Source organism: Conger conger, chromosome 5, assembly GCF_963514075.1.
Source record: "Conger conger chromosome 5, fConCon1.1, whole genome shotgun sequence".
Classification (NCBI taxonomy): Eukaryota; Metazoa; Chordata; class Actinopteri; order Anguilliformes; family Congridae; genus Conger; species Conger conger.
The window spans coordinates 57,951,880-57,973,992 of NC_083764.1; the positions used below are offsets into that span (position 1 = coordinate 57,951,880).

Below are 22,113 nucleotides of genomic sequence, written 5' to 3' on the forward strand. Positions count from 1 at the left end.
CCTACATAAGAATAGAGACTTTCTTGAAAGGTTGATTAAACTGTGAATGACTTTTACTTTAATCATGTAATACTCATCTATTACTAGTTTTAAAAACCATGGATACCAAATGTACAATGAAATCACGGCTAAATTAGAAGTTCAAGTAGACAACGGAATGTATTATATGTATGTGCAAGGAAGATGTCACATACAATAATACATTAAAGAACTACTTTTATTATAGGACTCGTAATATTCATCCATTAGCTCAGTTTTCCCATTTGTCCGCCTCAAATGATGAAATGACAATGTTTTTAAAGAGTATATAAGCATTCAGGAAGTTCGTTTTCCTCTATCTCAGTCCAATTTGGTTTGCAAGATTTCAGAAAATAAATTAAATACATCGGTAGGAATTCGTAATTCACTCAGAATTTCCTTTCACGCAAAAAAAAAAATTCTGTTCTGTTCTGTTTATATTGTAGGAAACTGTACAGTATGCTTGTGCCAGTTTGGATGTTAATGACCTGTTGACAAAATATTTTTGCATAAAATACGACGTGCGCAAACAATATTATGGTAATGTTTTCAGTGCGTACAGAAAAAAAAAAAAAGTTTTAGTGTTTCCTGGTCTTCGACCAACCAATAGGGCTTTCTTCACTAATGGGCAATAAACTGTGTGCTACTCTGACTCACACAGCCCAGTTTAAGTAGGAATAGGAACCTACATCACATCTGCCCTCTTTCTCCGTATCTCCGGCTCCAGTGTAACTACAACAGCAGACACTGTAAGTAGCCTAAATACGATACTTTCACGAACAAAGCTTTGAAATTTAGTGGTCTCCAAATAAACGAACATATAATTGTACATTTTGTAACTTTCTGGCGTTCATTTGATGTTTGAAATTTTAAACTACAAACAAATTATCGAATATAGAAACTTTGAGATTGAACTGTGGAGATTTTGTTTGCTGCAGTCTTTTTGAGCTAATTTTGTTTCGGGGTTTGTGCAGAAAGTTTCCACTGACGATTCAATATCCAGATGTGAAGACGACCTCGTTTTCGTTTTGGGAACTTGGACGCTAAATTTCCAATGACCACCGAGGCCAGATTGAATGTGATGAGTCTTTTCCTTTAAATGTGCAGAGCCGACGGAATGACTGACGCGAATATTTTGAATTGTAATAACGTTGAAACGTGTTTTATGAGGCAACACAAAATGGTAGCTATGGTGCGTAATGACGGTACTATAGGTGGCAATCTATTCTGCATAAGACTTGGACGCAGATTAATTGTCCGTGCCCGTTAAGTGACCGTTTCAAATATGCATAATATGCGTATTACAGTATATTTTGAAAGAAAAGTAGGGTATCGGCGTTAAGGTTTTGGGGGTTGAAATAAATGTTAACCTCGGTGCAAACAATCCGACGTAGTGATAAATGCAGGTTGTATAACCGGAATGCAACATTTTCCAAGCTGTTGTGGAGTCTATGTCAAGCTCGGTCTGGGGAAAAAGTATTTCTCAACCAGTTTACAAGCAACAACCCGCCAAACTATCTAGATTCAGGCAATGCCGGAACATATCAAAAACTAGAGCTACATGGCAACAATTTCGCATTTCACTGTTTGAATACATTGCATTTGGTTGTAGTATCATCTTTATTACTATAGCAACTATGTGTTGCTATAATTATCAAAACTATACACGCAGTTTAAATTAGATACATAGTATCTGTCAGAACTTTAAATGTGGAGGGTAAATATGAAACTATTGAGCTTTTTTCGGTGCCTTTAGAATGCAGTTTAGAGCAATGATTCCTGCTTCCACTGTTTAACACCACGACACAGTCGCCTAAATGACAACTGAGCCAGACTAGCGAGCACATTCACCAACGTATGAAAAGCAGAATTGGATCCAGAGAAGAAAAAAAACCTCAGGGGAATCACAATGTTATGCCAATGCAGAGATCACAATAGAGAGTTGAACATCTCTGTTCAACAAAGCAAACTCGCACATGGAACGAAGGGCTCAGATATACATATGATATATAGTGAGATGCAAACAGGCGCAACATAGATGAAAAAGTATATTGTAGCCACACTGTACAAGGATGGGATTCTGATGTGGATACTGTTAATTCATATTAACTGGTCAGATTTGCAATTGGTACCATGCACCATGAATTGTTTTTTAAATTCATTCATTAATGCATTGATTAATTCACCTGCTGGAGTGGCCATTCATAGCTCATAGAGAACACAGCGTAGCTTGCATTAAAATTACGCATTGTTTGATTTGAAGAATAATGGATTTGTGTCAGAGCAGGAGACGGATGTAGGGTAGTGTTATCAGTAAGATGCACACATACACATCTTTGTGTAATCAGCCGCAAGCTGCATGCTGCCAGGGCAACACTGCTGGGCTCATGTTACTGTGAATTAAAATCAGGCCACCTTAAAGAGGCCCTTCTATTTATGTGTGGGCGTGTGTGTGTTGGGTGTGTGGCAGGCGGGCTGAAATCAGCAGTAATGAAAAGCTTCAATCTGTAGAATAGTTTGTAGCCTAAGCTTCGGACAAACTAGTTTTCAGAGCTGAGGTTTTTTTCTCTGTCAGTGTAAAAGGTCACTAGCGTTCTGTGTGAGATATTAAATCTCCCAGTTAATCATTATACTGCCGGGAGAAAATGGCAGATATGTGAGCAGGCATTTTTATTTGTTTACAATGGGCTCAAAGGTAATATGGTTTGGTTATGGTAATATTTCTTTTTGATTTTGGTTTCACCTATGCTGTAAATCTGACCTTGGTTCCCCCTGTCATGATAACCTCTGTATTTTAATCTTCGGGACTTCAAAAACTAACCTATCCTGGTGTCAGGACAATTAAGACATAAAACACAGGTCGGCATTGTTTCATTTCTTTGGTTTTATGAAATCAGTTGTGTTGCTGGTTGGGTATTTGGTTAACTTTAATCAAAATGCATAAGGAATACAAAGAACAGTTGTAAACAGTGTAAATAATGCTGTGGATAGATAAGCACGTGTCTGTTTATTCAATGGGGTTTACAGTTCTAAGTCCACTGTTCATTACAGTGCGATATGTTTTTTAGAGAAATATGACACCTGCATTGCGGGGCGGTGCACTCCAGTTTAGGCCTGTTTTTCCACGTCTCAGTGATTTCCATGGAGGTTTTAGTATTTTGATGCAAATCGAAAATGTCAGGACAACCAGGGGTGCGAGAAGTGATTTTGGGATTTTTTTTACCCTCATTGGGCTTCTCTAGTATTGAAGTTATCCATGATCCTGCCCCATGAATTATTACCACCTTTCCACTTAAGACAGTGGGGGGATAATTCATCTTTTCTGCAGTTTTAACTGTACCCCATTTACCATTTCATGCACATCCCATTGCCCGTACTGTACATTGAGAGCCAGGGTACATATTTTGCAGTTCTGCAGTTCTGTTCACGTACGCTTTCAGTGTTAGGTAACTGTGGCATCTGAACCAGATGGAGACCCTGTCTCTGTGACACTGAGATCTTCCCCTGCTCCGTCTTTTCCCAGGCCATGGTGTCCCACAAGGAATTCCAGAATGCCGGGAAGGAGGCTGGGCTCCAGATTTGGCGCATCGAGAACATGGATCTAAAGCCCGTCCCCAAGCCTCTGTTTGGAAACTTCTACACCGGCGATGCCTACATCCTTCTCTTCACCACCCGTGCTCCATCTTACTGCATTCACATGTGGTTGGGTGAGCAGCCTCCTCCTCTCTCTACTTACTCCTGTCACCCTGAGAGGCAGCATCTGATAAAATGGGGTTAAATCTGTCACCGTTAACGGGTTAGACACCTGAACTACAAACTAACTTGTGTGATTTAAAACATACGAGACAAAAGAGGTTTGTAACTGCTCTCGGACAGAAGGGCTCCAGCATGAATGGGGGTTTACATGACTCATGTTTTCCTTGCATTTTTCTGTGCCCACATTTTAAAATTGTTAGATTTGTGGTCCTGTAGACAACAGCACACTTTTAGTAGTGGCCAGGCCTTGAAGTAACAAATTAGCAATTTGTAAAAAGGGAATTATATTTAAATGAGTATTAACCATTTATATTTTTAGCAATTAGGAAAATGTGGGACTGTGTGTGTTAGTATGTCTTGGTATTTTTATGCATAGTTATTCCTGTTGACTAATTTAGTCCTACAAAAATAATTAATCTCACATAGATACAGATGCAGATTCCGATAGATTGCATGCAGATTTTGATCTGTGAAGGTTTTGGCTGTAAGTCTGTGGGTCTATAGATAGCTCCTCTCATCTACCGTCAGCGTTCTCAGTATTTATAAGTCTGCAGTGTTTCCTCTTTCAGATGTACTGCAGGCTCTGGTCCTAACCGCAATTGTGAGTGATGGGTCCAAACAGCCAGCACAGTCCTTTGATCTTTGGTTAGCCTCTTCACAGATGGAGAACCTGAAACTTGCTTACACTGTATAATAGCAGACACTTAGAAATGCAGAGCATAGCTATATTTATCTATGTCTGAACACAGAGCATATAGTTTAGTGGCACATCCACAGACAAAATGACTACCATTAAGCTGTTGTGCATGTTCATACATGCTCTTTCCTGCCAACCCAAAAAACACAACATAGTTCTGCTTTGTTCAACCAGTCTTCTCCCTGGTCTCTCGCATCATTTCTATGGTGTTTTTGTGAATTCCAGTGGGTGCTTGTCATTGTGTAATCATTGTCCCATTCCTCTCCAAATTTTGAGACTAGCATCCATGGTTGCATCCCATACACCACACTAAACATGTGGTCATCTGTCAGAACAACAACTTTTAAAAATGCTGTCATTCACCTATTAGTGTGCAGCTGTGTGGCTTTTGATGGAATGGCAGCTTTCCAAAGGCCACTGCAATGGATGGTTATAGCCAGTAGAGTGACTGACCACTTTCCAGACTCAAGTCTGTGATATGAGCAATAAATTGAAAATGACAGTGTAGGTGTACTTCCTGGTTTATGCAGCAAGACAAGACAAGAACTATATTCCTTCTAATTACATCTTGTTATATACTGGATGTGGTTACAGGTTAATTATTATTAGTAATATTTTCCTTGCTTAAATATTGGCAGGTGACAAGCCTTAATGTGCTGAGTGGCTTGTTCTTGGCTGCAAATGTCCTACTGTTCACATGTTCTTCTAACATCTACCAGATAAGGCATCGAGCAGATGTTCCCCCCACACCTTGCTGAAATACGTACTGTAATTGTTTCGGATTCTAACAATTTTCTACACTTTAGCTTGTGGTGTATTGGAACCTGTGAAACGCTCTCAAGAAGTGCAAACCTTGCCTTCTGGTCCTCTTGGTTGGCCCAGTTGCACCCAGGCAAGAATTATTTAGTATTTGAATCCCCAAAAAATGGCGTATTTGACCCCGGTGTGGTTCTCCCCCCCCCCCCCAGGTAACGAGTGCTCCCAGGATGAGAGCGGTGCCGCGGCCATTTTGGCGACTCAGCTGGACGACCACCTGGGGGGAAAGCCCGTGCAGTTCCGCGAGGTGCAGAACAACGAGTCTGTCACCTTCCTCGGGTACTTCAAGTCTGGCATCAAGTACAAGGTGAGTCTTCCTCACGAGGCTGAGAGACAGACATCTGCCCTGGATTCCAGGACCGCAGCTGTGTTCACTGTGGTTTCTCTTTTCAAAGCTCCATTGTAAACATTCAATTTTCTTACCTTGACTAAATACAGACTAAATACCTTGAAAATAATTTGGTTTTGGCATGATGGCTGGAACAAGGAAACAGCTTAAATGTCTTTGTTAGGCAGTGTATACCATATGGTACAGAGTGGTTTAATATTTCATGAAGAGTTCTGTTATTGAGGGATCCCTTTTGTCTGGATTGTTAGTATTGTAGAACTGAAAGTTGGCTTCAACGTTATTACCCTCTTCTGTTGCTGGTTTAGGTTATTATTCTCCATTTTTGTTCTCAAATTGAGAACCACTTTAATTTCAGTAGGTCTTGGAGCTTGTCTTCATAAATCACTGGCTCTCATTCAACACAGATTGGATGCAAAAATGTGACACTTACTTAGAAACTAAGTTAAAGTTATCCAGTTTTGAATGCAATATTTTCTATGTTTATGATGCTGTTATAATACAGAACGGGCAGGCCTGTATTGACATAGGACCTTAACATTGAGCAAAAAATGGTATGGTACAGTTCGGGAAGTATTGTAAGAGTCAGAATCTGTGCATTTGCTTTTATTTGAATCTCAAACAATGTCCTTCTTCAGAAGGTCATCTGCAACCCATTACAATGGATCTCATTACTTTCCAGTCCCGCAACATTCTTTTTACAGAACTTTTTACAGAAAGTTGTAATGAAAAAACTTACTTTCTCAAAGCAAATTACAAGCAGCTAGCAGAGCAGGGATGGATCTGTTTTCAATTTGAAATTATTGAAGTATCAGATGCAGCAAATGGCAGCAGTATCCTATGGTTCAAGGGTTGTGGTGGATAAGCAAAGCACAACACTGTGAGTTGGATAGCTGTGGATTTCCCTGTGTTTAGGGTAAGATATCACAAAGTATCAGGGATTTGGTGCATCTGTCACCTTGGATAAGAAGATTTTAACTAATCTATGTCTGTCCCTTGCCTCTTGCTTGGCTCCATGGAGTCAATGGGGTACATTTGGGATGAAAACAGGACACAGACCAGATTAAGTCGGTGTTTTTGAAATTGGTGGGGCGCTTAAAATATTCGGATTACCAGCTCAAGCAACAGCAAGGTCACATCAGAACTCAATTATTGATCTGGACTAGATGCACCAGTAATCGCTTGCTTGAAATACATGCTCATTTCTTACTGTCATCCAAAATACATGGTGTCCGGCAGCATTTTTTACACAATGGGTGGGGTATGAAACGGTCCCAGAATGAGTCTCCATTCGCATTTAATGGATCCCTGAGAAGTACTGCATTTCTCATTCCGGTCCCGATATTATAAAAGTTTAAAAAGCAGTGGTGTAGGCTATTTGTTGGGGGACCCGGGTTTGTAATCAGTGGTTGCAAATGTAATTTCCACATGGATCACTGTCATTGCACCCACGAACAAGGTACTTGGATCATTTCAGTAGGTAAGGTATTTCAATGGATATGTGTGCTTTGCGGGCTAATCTGTTCAATTTTAATGATGAATCAGAACGCACGTTTTAAGTGTCGGAGACCTCACGGCCATCTCAACCTGTCGTTCCAGCAAGGGGGAGTGGCCTCTGGCTTCCAGCACGTGGTGACCAATGACACGAGTGTGAAGCGTCTGCTGCACGTCAAGGGCCGACGGTCCATCAGGGCCACGGAGGTGGACCTGTCCTGGGGCAGCTTCAACACGGGCGACTGCTTCATCGTGGACCTTGGCAAGGTGGGCGCCCCATCGCAAGGGCCCTCCAACAAGGCCTCGTTAATCTGACATGCAATTGATTTCCCCAAGGAATTCCATCGTGGAGTTTCACCACGCATTCGGCCAAAGCAGAAACAAAGGTTATGCGAAATAACCTTTGTGTCTCTCACACCGGGTTTGTTATCAGGAGTTGCCGGCAACAGACGTATTGTTCATCCATGACCGCACTGCACGCGTTCACTAGCTAATACATCTACTCAGTCAGTCAGTGGCAGCAGGTACATTATATTACAGATCCAGAGCAATGTACAAGTGCATTACCATAACCAGGGACAAGTGCATTGAAAACCCTTGAGGGAAGTCCAATTGCAAGTGGTAGGAGTGATCACATCCATAAGAACTTGCACCCTGTAGATTCATCTGATCAGGGCAAACAAACAAAAGCAACAATAAAACAATAAAGCATACCCTTAGCAAGCTAGCTAACGTTAAACTCAAAATGCCAAAACATTTGAGCACAGGTGTCGTCAAAATCCGAAACAATACCCATCCCTACTCAGATATCGTAACCGAGCCGTTTATGAACTGTCACTCACCCCCCTCCCCCCCTCTCAGGACATCTACCAGTGGTGTGGAAGCGAGTGCAACCGCTACGAGAGGCTGAAGGCCGCCCAGCTGGCCATCGACATCCGCGACAACGAGCGCAGCGGGCGGGCCAAGCTGCACATGGTGGAGGACGGGAGCGAGCCCGAGGAGCTCCTCGCTGTGAGTCGCCGTGGTTCGCATCCCGGCCTCCGTGGGAAGGGGTGGACACAATGGGGTCCTGTGTGTCCTGTGGGATCCGGAGTGATTCGGTAGGGGAGGGGGAGGGGGGGGGGTTAGTGGGAGCGCTAATCTGAACCAGATTCCCCTTCATTAGGCCCCACATTCTCGCTAATGAGAGATCAGCGTGCTGGCTCAGCACAGGGAGCTCCCCCGCTTTGTTTATTGGTTTGGGAGCATTCAGGATGTTGGGGGGGGGGGGGTTGTGTAGACAGAATGTTTGCCAAGAGTGGAAAAAGACAGCCCAAGCTCCACTTGAGGTCCATCTGAATGGACCTTGTTTGGGCCTTTTGGCCTTTTTGTGCTGATATGAAATGCATTCCTCTTTATTTCAGGCCCTGGGCCCGAAACCTAAAATCCCAGCAGGGTCCACCGACGATGAGTTAATGGATAGAACCAATAAGAAGAAGGCCGCTCTGTACATGGTAACGCATCCCCACCATTGCGACGGCCATATCCCATTGTGTATGAATGCAATCCAGCGTCAATACCTCCCACAGTATCATACTTGCATGCTTTCTGCGCCCGATAACAGTGGAGTGAATCACGCAGATGCAGTTTCTATTTTAACATCGTTTTCCTCTTTTCTTTTGCATCGGCAAATTTTCTGTTCCCACTGTGAAAGCTATGCATGTGGTCTGGCCATTGTAGGAAATGGAATTTTAAGCAGACCACAATGATGTCAGCACAGTCAGCTTTCGAGACAAGCTGCCTGTAAGCAGATTAAGGGAATACTGAACCCTCCACAAAGCAGAAGATTCAAAAAACGTTCAAAAGCCTGTGACAAATTAAAATAAGTATTTATGCTGTGAGGGGACATTTTGCTCTAGATTGAGCTGGTGCCTGCAGCTTAGCCCGATGCTGTCCTGTTGTACCCTGGTGACAAAAACAGAACAGAAAGATGTTTTTAAACAGCTGGTAGCTAGTTGACCAGCAAACTACCATACCTAGCTAGGCCAGTTTATTACCTGCTTGACCAACTCAATTTCCAAGATAGTCAAGCTGGCATGTCTGGATTTTACTGCAGGGTCACTGTTCTCACGGTGTGGACGCTCAGCGTGATTGTACTTTTCTGGCCTAGATCTCCGATGCGACGGGCTCCATGAAGGCCACGGAGGTGGCCCCGGCCAGCCCCTTCAAACAGGCAATGCTCTCGCACGATGAGTGCTACATCCTGGACAACGGGGTGGACCACAAGCTCTTCCTGTGGAAAGGTATTGCGTGCCACACCCGGCTGAGAGTATAAGACACGATAGACACGCCGGCTTTTTGGGTTTGGCTGTGAAAAGCTTGAATGGTCACGCTCCGCTGCTCTTCACAGGGCCGAACGCAAACCCGGCGGAGCGCAAGGCGGCCATGAAGGCGGCCGAGCAGTTCATCAAAGACAAGAACTACTCCAAACTGACACAGGTAATGTCGAGCTGTTTAAAACCGCTTCCTAGTTTGTTCATGTTGTTGACTAAGCCGGCTGCATCATAACAGCAATGGCAACAACAACACATTTGTGTTCCATGTGGACTTTTTATTGGCCAATATCCATGGGTTTGCTGCATAGTTTCTTCAAAATTCAGAACCTAGCTATAAGGCCAGTCTTATATTAATGATCCCAAGATTTGGACCTTTTCTGTGCATTGCCCTACAAATTTTTAGCTGGTGCTGTTATCCAGATTTACGGTGTTAGAGAATGGATAATGTTGACAACATCTGTCCTCTATGCACGTAAGTCAGTTCTGAGTTGGATGTTTTGTTCTTACAGGTCATCAGTTGATTAGTCATCGTCCTTGCCGTCAATCACCATAATTATTGCAGTCTGATACCACTTAATGTTCTGAGTCATTGTCTGGCTCTACATAAATACAATGGCTCAACTGCAGTGTGCTTAGCTGGAGTTTAAAAATCAGGTTTAAACCTGTTGGTCACAGAGCTGCATTACAACCAGAACAGCTAGTCAAATCTGTGAAATAAGGATTAGCTGTGCCAGTTGTAATGCAGATCTGTGCTTTTCAAAGCAGTGCCGTATATTTTAGTCACTGAGTGATGTCACCAGTCAGCTCACTTCTACAACCTAGGCGGTATTGTGCATTTACCAAGCCTTTCTTCTTCTCCTGCCTGCAGGTCCAGGTCTTGCCAGCAGGGGGTGAGACCACACTCTTCAAGCAGTTCTTCTCCGACTGGAAGGACAAGGACCAGACCACAGGTCCCACCAAGGCCTATACCATTGGTCGCATTGCGCACGTGGAGCAGATCCCCTTTGACGCCTCCTCTCTGCACTCCAACAAGGCGATGGCTGCCCAGCACGGCATGGTGGATGACGGATCTGGGAAGGTCGAGGTAAAAGGCCATTCCCACAAGTGTATCCCTGGTGGAAATTCAAGCTTGTTCCCAGCCTGGTTTTGAGCTGGTCCAGCTGCTTTGAAGCTGGTTTGGAGATGGTCAAGCTGGGAACACGATGGTTACGATAGCCATGAGATGTTCCCAGAGATCTACCATCCATGTAGGTTCATTTCAACTAACAAAGCATACCTCATTCAAAAGCTAGAGATTTTGTTGAGCTGCCTTTAATAGAATGAGGTGTTGAAATGAAAATGTACAGGGCAGTTGATCTCCAGGAACAGGGTTGAGCAGCTCTGGTCTAAAGTATGTAATTCACAAAATGTGAACATGGACACAAGGCACAAAATATTAATGGAACAGTTAAGAGTAGATTTTTTGGGTTGGTGTCACATCCTGAAATCTGAAATACTATTTAGGCTACTTTACACTATACGCAGGCTAAACTTGAAATGGTAATAAGTTGCTCAGTGCATGAATTAAATCAGTTTATACTAATGTTGCTTTTCATGTTTGAAAATAGTATTGGGCAATTTAAATTAAAGCCATGGTTTGGAGTACTCATGTTCCATTCAGTGGGTGGTGAGTATCTGTGTAGCATGTCATGCTAGGTCTAATAGGTCACACTGCATTAATGTGAAGCAGCACTTGAAGCATTCTCATGGAATGTGTTTTTGGTAGATTTGGCGTGTTGAAGGGGGGGCCCAGGTCCCAGTGGAGCCAGCCAACTATGGACATTTCTTTGGGGGAGACTGTTACCTCATTTTGTACAGCTACCAACAGGGAAGGGAGCAACACATCATCTACACCTGGTGAGTGTGAGAGGTGTAAACACAAGGGGGCACTATAGAGTACATACTATCCGGTGGATATTCTATTGTAACATGAAAGATCAGCTAACACAGGCCTAGTCATGAACCAAACAAATTCAGTATTTGGCTTATACTGCTACCTACTGCACTAGCCACTTTACTGGACTACTGTTAGTCTTCAGACATTTCACTGCACAAGCCATTATTTGTCTTGTAGCTCCTTTTGGTGACTTTTTATACCCGTGATCTTTAGACTCGTATTGATATTGTCAACTCTATACTTATTTTTGGTCTAAGAATCCCAATGTACTAGTACTTATACTTGTTACACATGCCAAATAAAACTTAAACTAGAACTTCTGCCAGCAACAACAGTGGCTAACAATTGGCTATTTTTAAAGGGTTACGCTGCAAAGTCAGAAAGCTAGTGGGCACTGTTGTAATTTGCAGTGCTGTACTGTAGAGAGGTTAAGTGAGTTCTGTGTGATGCTGTGTTTTAGGCAGGGGCTGAAGTGCAGTCAGGATGAACTGGCTGCCTCAGCCTTCCTGACAGTGAAGCTGGATGATTCCATGCGTGGTGCCCCAGTTCAGGTGAATTATGACTTAATTTAGTCTCCTCCCTTCTGTGTACTTTAGTGTGTGTGTGTGTGTGTGTGTGTGTGTGTGGATTATTGATAATAAGTATGACATTAAATATTAACAATATGATTTGCTGCATTCATATAAAAATGGTCCGGTGTTTATATTGTGATAACTGCTGTGTTGATTTATTCTATGCTGAATTTCATAGTTTACACAGTGACCAACAGCGGACAGTATTTGTTCGTCTTAAAACAGAACTATGGTGACAGACTAGATAAGGAGCAAATAAGGCATCGTAAACTGTATGGGTTTATGAGTCTGCATGGTTTTAATTGTTTGTACAGATAATTTTTTTACAATGCGAGACGGTGGAGACTGAATTAGGGTACGTACGGTAGGGTAAAATATTATCCCAGTTTTTGTGTCGGGTACAGAGCAATACCTCTCAAACATTAAGTTCTTTACAACATAAGGCAGTGGAGACTGAATTAGGAGACAGAAGGTAAAAGATTATCCCAGTTTTGTTGTGTCTGGTACAGAGAAATACCTTCTGGACAGATGAGAGGCTTAAAAGGATTCTCTTGTTCTCAAGTCTGAGGCTGGTGGTTGCAGTCTCACTGTAGCGCAATGTCGCCACCTGCAGGTGCGGGTGACACAGGGCCAGGAGCCGCCCCACCTGATGAGCCTGTTCAAGAACAAGCCCATGATCATCCACAGGGGAGGGACGTCCCGTAAGGGGGGCCAGACCCAGGCCGGGAGCACGCGCCTCTTCCACATCCGCCGGAGCTCCACGCGGGCCACCCGCGCTGTGGAGGTGAGCCCGGCCCACAATGCACCGGGACATGACCCTAACATAGGTGGTCCGATCTGGAGAGCTAGTATCACTGTCAATCACACTGTATTGTAAGTGCTCCCATTGTGTTGAGGTAGTCATGGTAACGCCATGGTATTGTAACTGATAGAACACATAAAACAAAAGTTGGGAAAGCTAATATTTAACGACAAGATAATTTAATTAGTAACTGAAGTGAATTCAGTCATGAAGCAGTGTGGCTTTGTCTGCACTCAAGTATTTTAATGCAGTGTTAGTTAGAAGAAACTATTAAAAACTAAAACGTTTTTTGCTCATTTAAAAAAAATTTTTTAGTTGGAAATAGCTGTTGCAGAAGCCCTCTATCTGTTGAATCTCTTCAACGACACCCACAATTTCCTTTATCACGTATGCACGTTTCCTGTCGCTGCAGTAAACGAAATTAAAAAAACATCCCGAAGCTGGCATTCAAGTTAAGCCCCTCCCCCTCCAGGTGGAACCGTCAGCCTCCTCCCTGAACACCAATGACGTGTTTGTGCTGAAGTCGCCCGACTCCCTGTTCGTGTGGAAGGGCGTGGGGGCCACCGAGGAGGAAAGCTGTGCTGCCAAGCATGTGGCTGGCTTCCTCGGAGGAAGTCCAACCGATGTGCCAGAGAGCAAGGAACCGGGTGAGGCTTCAAAACGTACAGCCTAAGACACTAGCGTCTCTGTCATCCATCAACACGCTTTTCCAATCGCTTGCCTTCTATGGGCTTGGAAATTTAGTTTTTTTTTTCTTCTTTTGGCTCAAATGGGGTTTTCAGGGTTTTCTCTCTGCAGGTACTCTCTTCAAATGTGATACTGTGTGACAGCCAGATTGATTGACTGATTGATTTATTGAAATATACACTCTACCACTACTGTCTATACTACCTAATGTCTGTTGATTACATTAGTGGACTCTGATGGGTAGATAAATGTAAGTAATTAGGCAAGCATTATAGAAGGACACTGTACACGTGTACAGAGTAGTGACCGCCATTTTGCTGTCCACAGCTGGATTCTGGTCTGCTCTGGGTGGGAAGAAAGAGTACCAGACTTCCAAGAGTCTGCAGAACACAATGCAGCCCCCTCGGCTGTTTGGCTGCTCCAACAAGACTGGCCGGCTCATCGTAAGTGAGGGGGGTCAGTCTCTCAGCTGAGAGCTCCAGGCCTGGGCTTAGTGATGGGCTTACTGCAGCAAGCACTCACATATTCTTTCTTGTCCTTTTCTTTATTACTTTCCACCCCCACCATCCATTCCCCCCGGTCTCTTGTCACTCCTTTATACAATTCTCTGCCTCCTTTTCTCCCTTCTTTCTCTCCCTTTCTCCTCATTGTGCTCCTTTTCCCTTTTCATTTGATCTTTCCTTTCCATTCTCCTCTCCCCCTTTCCATACTCTTCTCTCTCTCTCTTGCAGGCAGAGGAGGTTCCAGGAGACTTCACCCAGTCCGACTTGGCAACCGATGATGTCATGTTGATGGACTCGTGGGACCAGGTCAGTCTGTGTATCCGAGTTCATTCTCCCTGACGTCTTTTCTTCCATCACACGCATAACCTGCTCCAACCACATCCCTTCACAGACCAAAATACTCCTCACTATTTCACTATTTCAGAGAAAAGTGAAGAAATAAAATCCTTCGCTCAAATCCTAGATCCATATGTCCTCGAAGCTCACAGCTTTTCTATTTTCCTTTCAAGATCTTCCTCTGGATTGGCAATGAAGCCAACGAAGCTGAAAAAACAGGAGCTCCAAAAATAGGTAAATTGGCTGGGAGTGAAAAGCCTCTTGGTTAGCGCAAGATAAAGGAGCCGATAAGCTTCATTGAACTGTGTCTCAGTAGTAACAATACTATTGTAATTTCATTGTAACTGTTGACATTTGGGATGTTAACTGGGTTAGAAACTGAAGAAGTGCAGAGATATTGCGTGATTGTATGGTTTTAAGTTCTGTGTTTGGTGAATTTCCATCTTCTTTCCTCAGCCAAAGAGTATGTGGGAAGTGATCCATCTGGACGCAAAGATATGCCCATAGTGACCATCAAACAAGGCTTTGAGCCACCTACCTTCACTGGCTGGTTCCAAGCCTGGGACGCCAAGATGTGGGACTCAGACCCCCTGATGCGCATGCGGGACCAATTTTAAACTCACCACCCCCTCCTCATAACATCCAGCTTGTGCTTGGCGACGCAACCGTGTACATATTCAATCTCCACATTTCGACTTTTGAGGCAGGATATTTACCTATGTGAGTTTCACAGAGGCTATATGCTGTGTTACTGTTCTCTGTTTGACAGCACAAACAGCGCATCTTAAACACTCCCTCTGTATCAGACTGCAAATGCTCTCTGTCCATATTTGTTCTTTTTTTTTTTTTTTACTTGCAATTTCGGCTTTTAGTAACTTTGCCATGTACTAGACATTTTTTTAAAGGGACAGAGATACCAAAATGACCTGTTCTCAGCCAATTACAAGGCACTGAATGGCTAAATTGAAACATGCATTTTTCCATTATCCTGAGTTGCCAGAGGTTTGTCATCCATGAGTTGTGGAGGCTTGTTTACGTAGCTCTCATAAGGACTATGGAAATTGCTTGCTATTGTGACATTCCTAAAGCTTTTTTAAAAAACTTTATTTCTGATTGCTAACTGTGCTTACTCTTAATAAACACCCTGCATTTTCAAAGGATTTTTGTCTTGATCTCATTGTTAAGTAAAATGCTGAAATACTGGTATGATTTTAATTGACACTGAAGTGCATAATGTGCCTTTATACTCCCTGTGTCACATTGTAAAGATACTGTTGAACTACACCAACTATACTTTTGATTGTTCAAAAACATCATTAATTATTTACCTTACAGCTTGAAATAGTTATAGTGAACATAAGGTTTGCCCGCTGTAGTTTTCAGACCAGTAATTCTAAAAGGTCTGACTGACTTGAATCAACTTGCAGCAACATGCATTGCATGCAGTAAGGTATATGTTTTCAAGATGTTGTTCACAAATGCATTCTTACAGCGTCATATTGGCAAACTACAACAGAAAGCCTCCTCTTATATGTGTATACACCCTTCCTGTTGAAAGCACAGATTTAAATCATTTCATTGTGTTAATAACAAGATTGTTTTTGCTTATATGTTGGGTATTGGTGTGCATGTGCATACCTCAGAAAAGCACACACCTCCCACCAGTCCATGAACGGCATCTGCAGACCTGGACAATATTTTACATTTGAAGTAGCTGTTAGCTGAACCACAAAGCAATATAATTGGACTTAAAGGAATGCTCAGTTTTCCACAGTGGAAATAGCCACTACACCACATCCTTCTCTGTATGGGTAACTCTCCGAGACCAAATACAAAACAGATTTCCCCCTTGTGGAAATAGAGTGGCACAAGTAATCCCAAAGCAGATGTGTGTATCATACATTCACATTTAATTAAGGCTTTAGCCCAATGCACGGGGGACTCCCGTTTCTTCTTAAAGAGACAGTGTACCCTTTAGCATGTCATGTTAATTTCATTAATCTTCAATAACTTTTAAACTGACAAGGTAATGAAAAATGTGGAACAGCAAAGGAAGTGTATGTTACTTGTGTCAAGATTACATGTGAAAAATCACCGTCAAGCAATTGGGGCACTGGAAACAATCACCATATGGAAACTGTGATGGAATGTGCATCAGATTGCCCCACACCCCACACACACACCTGCCTTATAACATATTGATAAGTGCTTGGTTCATTTTGATACTGTGATACTACTGCATAAAGACCCTTGCTGCAAGTGCATTGCCCAAAATGTACAAAACACATACTGTGCAATTAAAGGAACAGAAATGACAGAGGCCCATAATATTCAGATATACAGTGATGTTAATCTAAAGTCCACTGTGGTGACATATACCAAATACCTGTACCTTGTTTTATAAAAAGGTAAAAGGGGGATACCGATTGAACCTGAGGAAATTATAACAGCGTCGGCTTTTCGTGTAGCCCATATGAATATGGATTACTGTGAAACCACATCACTACTTTAAAAGATAGAGTATGGCCTATATATGATTTCGTACACAAGTAACAGCATAACGAAACGTTTGTAAATTGTAGTCAAAATGCAGAGTATAACGAGAGTGTACCACGCTGTTCAATGGAACCGGAAGAAGAATAAACTGTGAGTGTTGCAATGTTGGAAGATCGTTTCCGGAGATGGTTGGAGCCTGTTCCGGTGCTGACATAGTGGATGGAACTAGTCAGCCAGCTAACATTCGTATAAATTAGCTAGGTATATAATTCACCTACAAGGATTTTAAGTTCACGCTTTTGGAAATCTGTCTACGAATCTTGGAGTAAAAGTAGATACAAGTGGAATAACAATGACGCCGACACCAGTCACAGTGGCTACAAGTTAGCTAGCTTGCTAGCTATGTTCACAACAAAAAGCGTTCGTGGGAACATCGTTCACCGGCGTGGGGGACCAACAGCTGCATTTGTTTTTGTTAGCTTCAGTCAGTATTTTTTCTAGTGTTACCTATATCACATAGCTAGCTATATACAAGCTTTCAACTAAACTGTACATTGGGCGGGTCTTCTGTGAGTTTACGTAGCTAGCCAGCTAGTTTGCTGGTTTTGTTCGTTTGTGGATAGCCGGTGAACCTGTCTTCACATTAACGTTAGGCCGTCGTGGAATTCTATTGCAGATATACATTGTTTTTTCGTCAGCGTTGAAACGGAACCTTTTAAACGATGGCCTCTTCGTCTGGGAACGACGACGATCTCACCATACCAAGAGCAGCGATTAATAAAATGATCAAAGAAACTCTTCCCAACGTTCGGGTTGCAAACGATGCCAGAGAACTCGTGGTGAATTGTTGCACCGAATTCATTCACCTCATCTCGTCAGAGGCTAATGAAATTTGTAACAAGTCTGAAAAGAAAACAATTTCTCCAGAACACGTGATTAATGGTGAGTTCCTCGAAATTGATATACATGCTCTGATGATGTATTGTTGCGTCGGTCAATTGCAGGTATTTTATGTAAAAGCTAGCTAAACCCTTTGAATTACGTACTTCAGGTACTAATTTCCGGTTGCAGTTTTACCAACTTATGCTTATTAATGCTTTGCTAGTCAATCCCCATGACGTTAGATTCCCTGGTGGATAAACCTGAACTTCTCTGTGTGTTCTGAAAACCGCTGACCTGAGGATCAACATAGGCAGCATTTGCATGACTTCAGTGGGTGGTTTGCTATCAAAAGGTACTATTGTACTCGAACCGTAATCTATGGAATAATCGTTTTTTTTCTTTTTTTCTTTTTTTCTTTTTGCATCCGTGTCTCTGTGCAGCACTTGAAAGCTTGGGCTTTGCTTCGTACATCACCGAAGTGAAAGACGTCTTGCAAGAGTGTAAAACTGTAGCACTTAAACGAAGAAAGGCAAGCTCCCGCCTTGAAAACCTCGGCATTCCCGAAGAAGAGCTGCTCCGACAGCAACAGGAGCTGTTCGCCAAGGTAAAACTCGCATTCTGCGAGCATCTGAACGCTATTGCCGCTTGTCGGTGACGGCGCGTCTAATGACTGGGAGTTTGAAAAACTCGGTTGACAGTGCAGCCTTGACTTAGACTTGAGAACTCAGCATCACCAGGACAGGTCTGATTATAAAATGTAAAATAAAATTCTACAGAGCAGAGCAGAGAAGAGCTCGATGGATTCCTGTTGTCCGCTTCAGATGGTCATCTGGTGGTATGGGCTACTTTGGTCATTAGCTACAGCTCCCTTACCCGTTGTTCGCCAGGAAAAGACTGCAGGATCGGGGCCGTGTGTCCTTGGGGTGGATGCAACTTCAGCCTCTCAATTTCCCATATTACTTTACATCACTTTGTTCATCTTGAATTGCTATATGCATTATTTTATATAAAATGCTGACACATCGAGCACAGTTGTAGACGGTACAGTCAAAATGAGCTTGCATTATATGAATTTGACGTCAGGGATCTGCAGTCCTCCCATTTCATGAAATTCATGGAAAATTAATGGGTGCTTACTGGAAGAATAATTTAGGAGCACATCTACTAATTGGGATGCATTAGTGTGCTCATAAATTTTGAAACCAAGGTGTCCTTGGAAAGAAATGTTAGTGTCGAGTCCTGAATTTTTCATTTCATGGGGAAATTTTAATCTCAATGGTCAGTTTTTCTGCTGTAAGGAAGCTTTATGACAGCGGTGTCCAATCTTTTCCGAAAAGGGCCAGTGTCGGGGTGGGTTTTTGTTCGGCACTAAGACACCTGATTTGACTTATCAAAGGTCTTGATTGAAGACTATGATTAGTTAATTACTTGAATCAGGTGTCATGGTGTCTGGCTGAAGTAAAAACCTGCACCCACCCTGGCCCTTTTTGGATAAGATGGAACACCCCTGCTTTATGATGAGAGGGTTTGTAGTGTGATTGTTACCTGCTAGCTCTGTCCTGGGTCTTGACATGTCTGAGATTAATATGTGTATGTGGTCCTGAAGGTGTGTGCTTTATGTGAGTGTGTGTGTATGCAGCCCTGACGTGTCTGCATTGCATGTGTATATGGGGTCCTGATATGTCTGTGTTATGTTTGTGTATGTGTATGCGATCCTGTTGTTTGTGTACATGTTTGCATTTTGTGTCTGTGGTCCTTACATGTCTGTGTGCACGTACATGGTCCTGACGTGTCTGCGTTATGTGTGTGTGTTTGTGTACATGTGCGACTGACGTGCGTGTGCCTGCGTGCGTGCGTGCGTGCGTGCGTGTGTGTGTGTGCGCGTGTGTGTGCGTGTATACATGTGGTCCTGACGTGTGTGTCTGCACTGTGTGTTTGTGTACGTGTGGTCTTCGTGTGTGTGTGCGCGTGCATGTGTGTGTATGTGTGCACGTGTGGTCCTCGTGTGTGTGTGTGTGCACGTGTGGTCCTTGTGTGTGTGTGTGTGCACGTGTGGTCCTCACGTGTGTGTGTGTGTGTGGTCCTCACGTGTGTATGCGTGTTTGTGTGTGTACGTGTGGTCCTCACATGTCTGTGTGTGTGTGTGTGTTTGTGTGTCCTCACGTGTGTGTGTGTGTATGTGTGTGTGTTTACATACGTGTGGTCCTCACGTGTCTGTGTATATGTATGTGTGTGTGTACATACGTGTGGTCCTCACGTGTCTGTGTGTGTGTGTGTGTGTGTGTGTGTGTGTGTGTGTGTGTGTGGGGGTACATACGTACGTGTGGTCCTCACGTGTCTGTGTGTGTATTGCAGGCGCGGCAGCAGCAGGCAGAGCTGGCTCAGCAGGAGTGGTTGCAAATGCAGCAGGCTGCGCAGCAGGCCCAGTTGGCCGCCGCCTCGGCCAGCGTGCAGCAGGCCGGCTCCTCCCAGGACGAGGACGAAGAGGATGACATGTGACCCCGCTCTCCCAAATCCTCCCTCCCCCGCCAGGAGGACGCCGCCGCTGCCAGGCTGCGTCTCCTCTTCCCTGGGCGGGACATCACCAATGTCCAGATTTTAGGACCTTTCCTTCCCACGAGAGTCTAAACTGATAACGTTGTGAGGTTCTTCCCCCCCCCCCCCCCCCCGTCAGACTTTTGTTAGGTTGGCACCAGGAGATCTCTGCCCCCCCTGCCCAAAACCCCTCCCATTGGTTAACGGTGTTTGGGCATCATTTGACAGCATATTCAGCATATGCACCCATCGACTCCCTTGTTTTTGTCCACTCCCCTCTATCTTTGGCTTTGTAAGGATTTGTTCTAGATTTGTCATGTTCCTGTGCATCGAAGACTAAAGAGGCATCAAATGCAGTTCAAACAAAAGATGCAAGTGTTCACTTGACTGGCAGGATCATTGTAGATGGGTAGACTTCATGTTTTCCAAATATTGACCTCTTTATGTTGTGACGTTTTTTTTTTTCTCCTATATATTCGATTAAAAATTTCAGTTAAATAATTGTTGCAAGAAGATGTTCTTGCTTAAAGAGATTTTTTTTTTCCCCCTCGCCAAGTTTCTTTGAGGGTTTTTTTTTCTGTAAATTTAAATGAAAAATGTGACTATGTGAACTTTAGGTATTTTTTAAGACATTGTGTATTTAGGGCTAGCCCTGATTTCCCCTATACAGTATTGCGGTGAAAGTAAACCCTAATGGTCATAGGAATTACTTTTTGTCTTGTAGAACCAAAGAGAAGAATAAAATGAGAGAAACAGTAGAAAGATGGATTTAAACATGAGAAGCTATGAACTGTCATTGAGCGAGTGCCCTCGGTAGTGTTCTGTAGCTACAGCAGGCTGACTAACTGTAAGCCATGTGTAAAGAGCTGCATTGTGGGTGAGTGACGACGTGACTCCTGATTGGTTACAGCTGTCCGTAATGACCGTTCTCATGCCTTCTCACAAGCTGTATTCTGAGCAATAAAGTCCACATTTTATAAAAAAAAAAAAAAAGTATATGAACGCTTCGTCACGTCTGTATTCTGAAAAGAGGCATCGTAAACTTTTTAATGAACACCCGACCATGTCCTGAATACAGTAAGAAATTGTGATGTGCTCAAATGCTTTGTGGAATTGTAGGGATATATTGTGTCCCTTTTCTGTGGAAACATTAAAGCAGCGCTACTCAGCTCCACGTCCTGTGGGCTGCAGTCTACGCTTTTCTGAACCAAGCAGGTAAAACGATGAGTGAAATCAGGTGGTGTCGTGCAAGGCATGAGCAAATACTTGCGGACACTGAGGCCCACTGGACGTGGAGTTGAGTAGCGCTGCATTGGAGGACAACTTGACCAATACTCTAAATGCATTGAAAGCCAGAGGGTGAAAAAATGTTTTGCATCATGAATCTAGCTGTTCTTAATTGTTGCTCATTTTTCCTCTAGCATGTACATTTAATGTGAAAGGTATCATACTATTATTTTATGTTGTTATTTTACTTGGATCACACCACTTTTCCAAGATCTCTTCAAACAAAGTACATAATGTATCTACATAATGTGTAGAACATGATATTTTTCTACCTTTGATTTAAATGGCATCAGATATGCAACTGTCTAATTAAAAGCTTTGTCCACTAACCAAGGTGTACTTAACAGTTCCAAGTCAGGTGACAAAGCTCTCTCATTCTATAATCCATTTTACCTGCACTAACTGAAGTAACTTACACCTGAACTGCCTCATCTGGAAACCGCCTCTAGATCTAGGGTTATTACAGTAAGTGCAATACTACACCCATTTTGTTTTTTTTATCCTATTTATAAAGGTGTGATAGCCAACTAGTCTGAAAGCTGAGCACTCAAAATGGAGTAGTTGGAGATGAACGGCTGGCTAAAAGATGTTAAGATCCTACACGAATAACTGCAATGCAGCTCTCAGCCTGGACT

At 43.1% G+C, this 22,113-nt stretch overlaps 2 protein-coding genes across 2 annotated transcripts; both read left to right on the top strand.

The window, feature by feature from the left end:
• Positions 1-633: 633 nt before the first annotated feature.
• On the top strand, positions 634-15,438 carry scinlb (scinderin like b). The gene is made up of 17 exons (XM_061241674.1): positions 634-767; positions 3,542-3,725; positions 5,440-5,594; positions 7,233-7,394; positions 7,989-8,138; positions 8,531-8,620; positions 9,277-9,409; positions 9,517-9,605; positions 10,311-10,526; positions 11,208-11,338; positions 11,839-11,929; positions 12,564-12,734; positions 13,225-13,399; positions 13,767-13,882; positions 14,171-14,248; positions 14,452-14,512; positions 14,735-15,438. Exons 2-17 carry the CDS (start codon positions 3,545-3,547, stop codon positions 14,893-14,895), a joined length of 2,160 nt encoding a protein of 719 aa, XP_061097658.1. The 5' UTR covers positions 634-767; positions 3,542-3,544; the 3' UTR covers positions 14,896-15,438.
• Positions 15,439-16,961: 1,523 nt separating this feature from the next.
• Positions 16,962-20,965, top strand: LOC133129207 (protein Dr1). Its single transcript, XM_061243141.1, has 3 exons — positions 16,962-17,716; positions 18,097-18,260; positions 20,012-20,965. Exons 1-3 carry the CDS (start codon positions 17,497-17,499, stop codon positions 20,153-20,155), a joined length of 528 nt encoding a protein of 175 aa, XP_061099125.1. The 5' UTR covers positions 16,962-17,496; the 3' UTR covers positions 20,156-20,965.
• Positions 20,966-22,113: the final 1,148 nt, after the last annotated feature.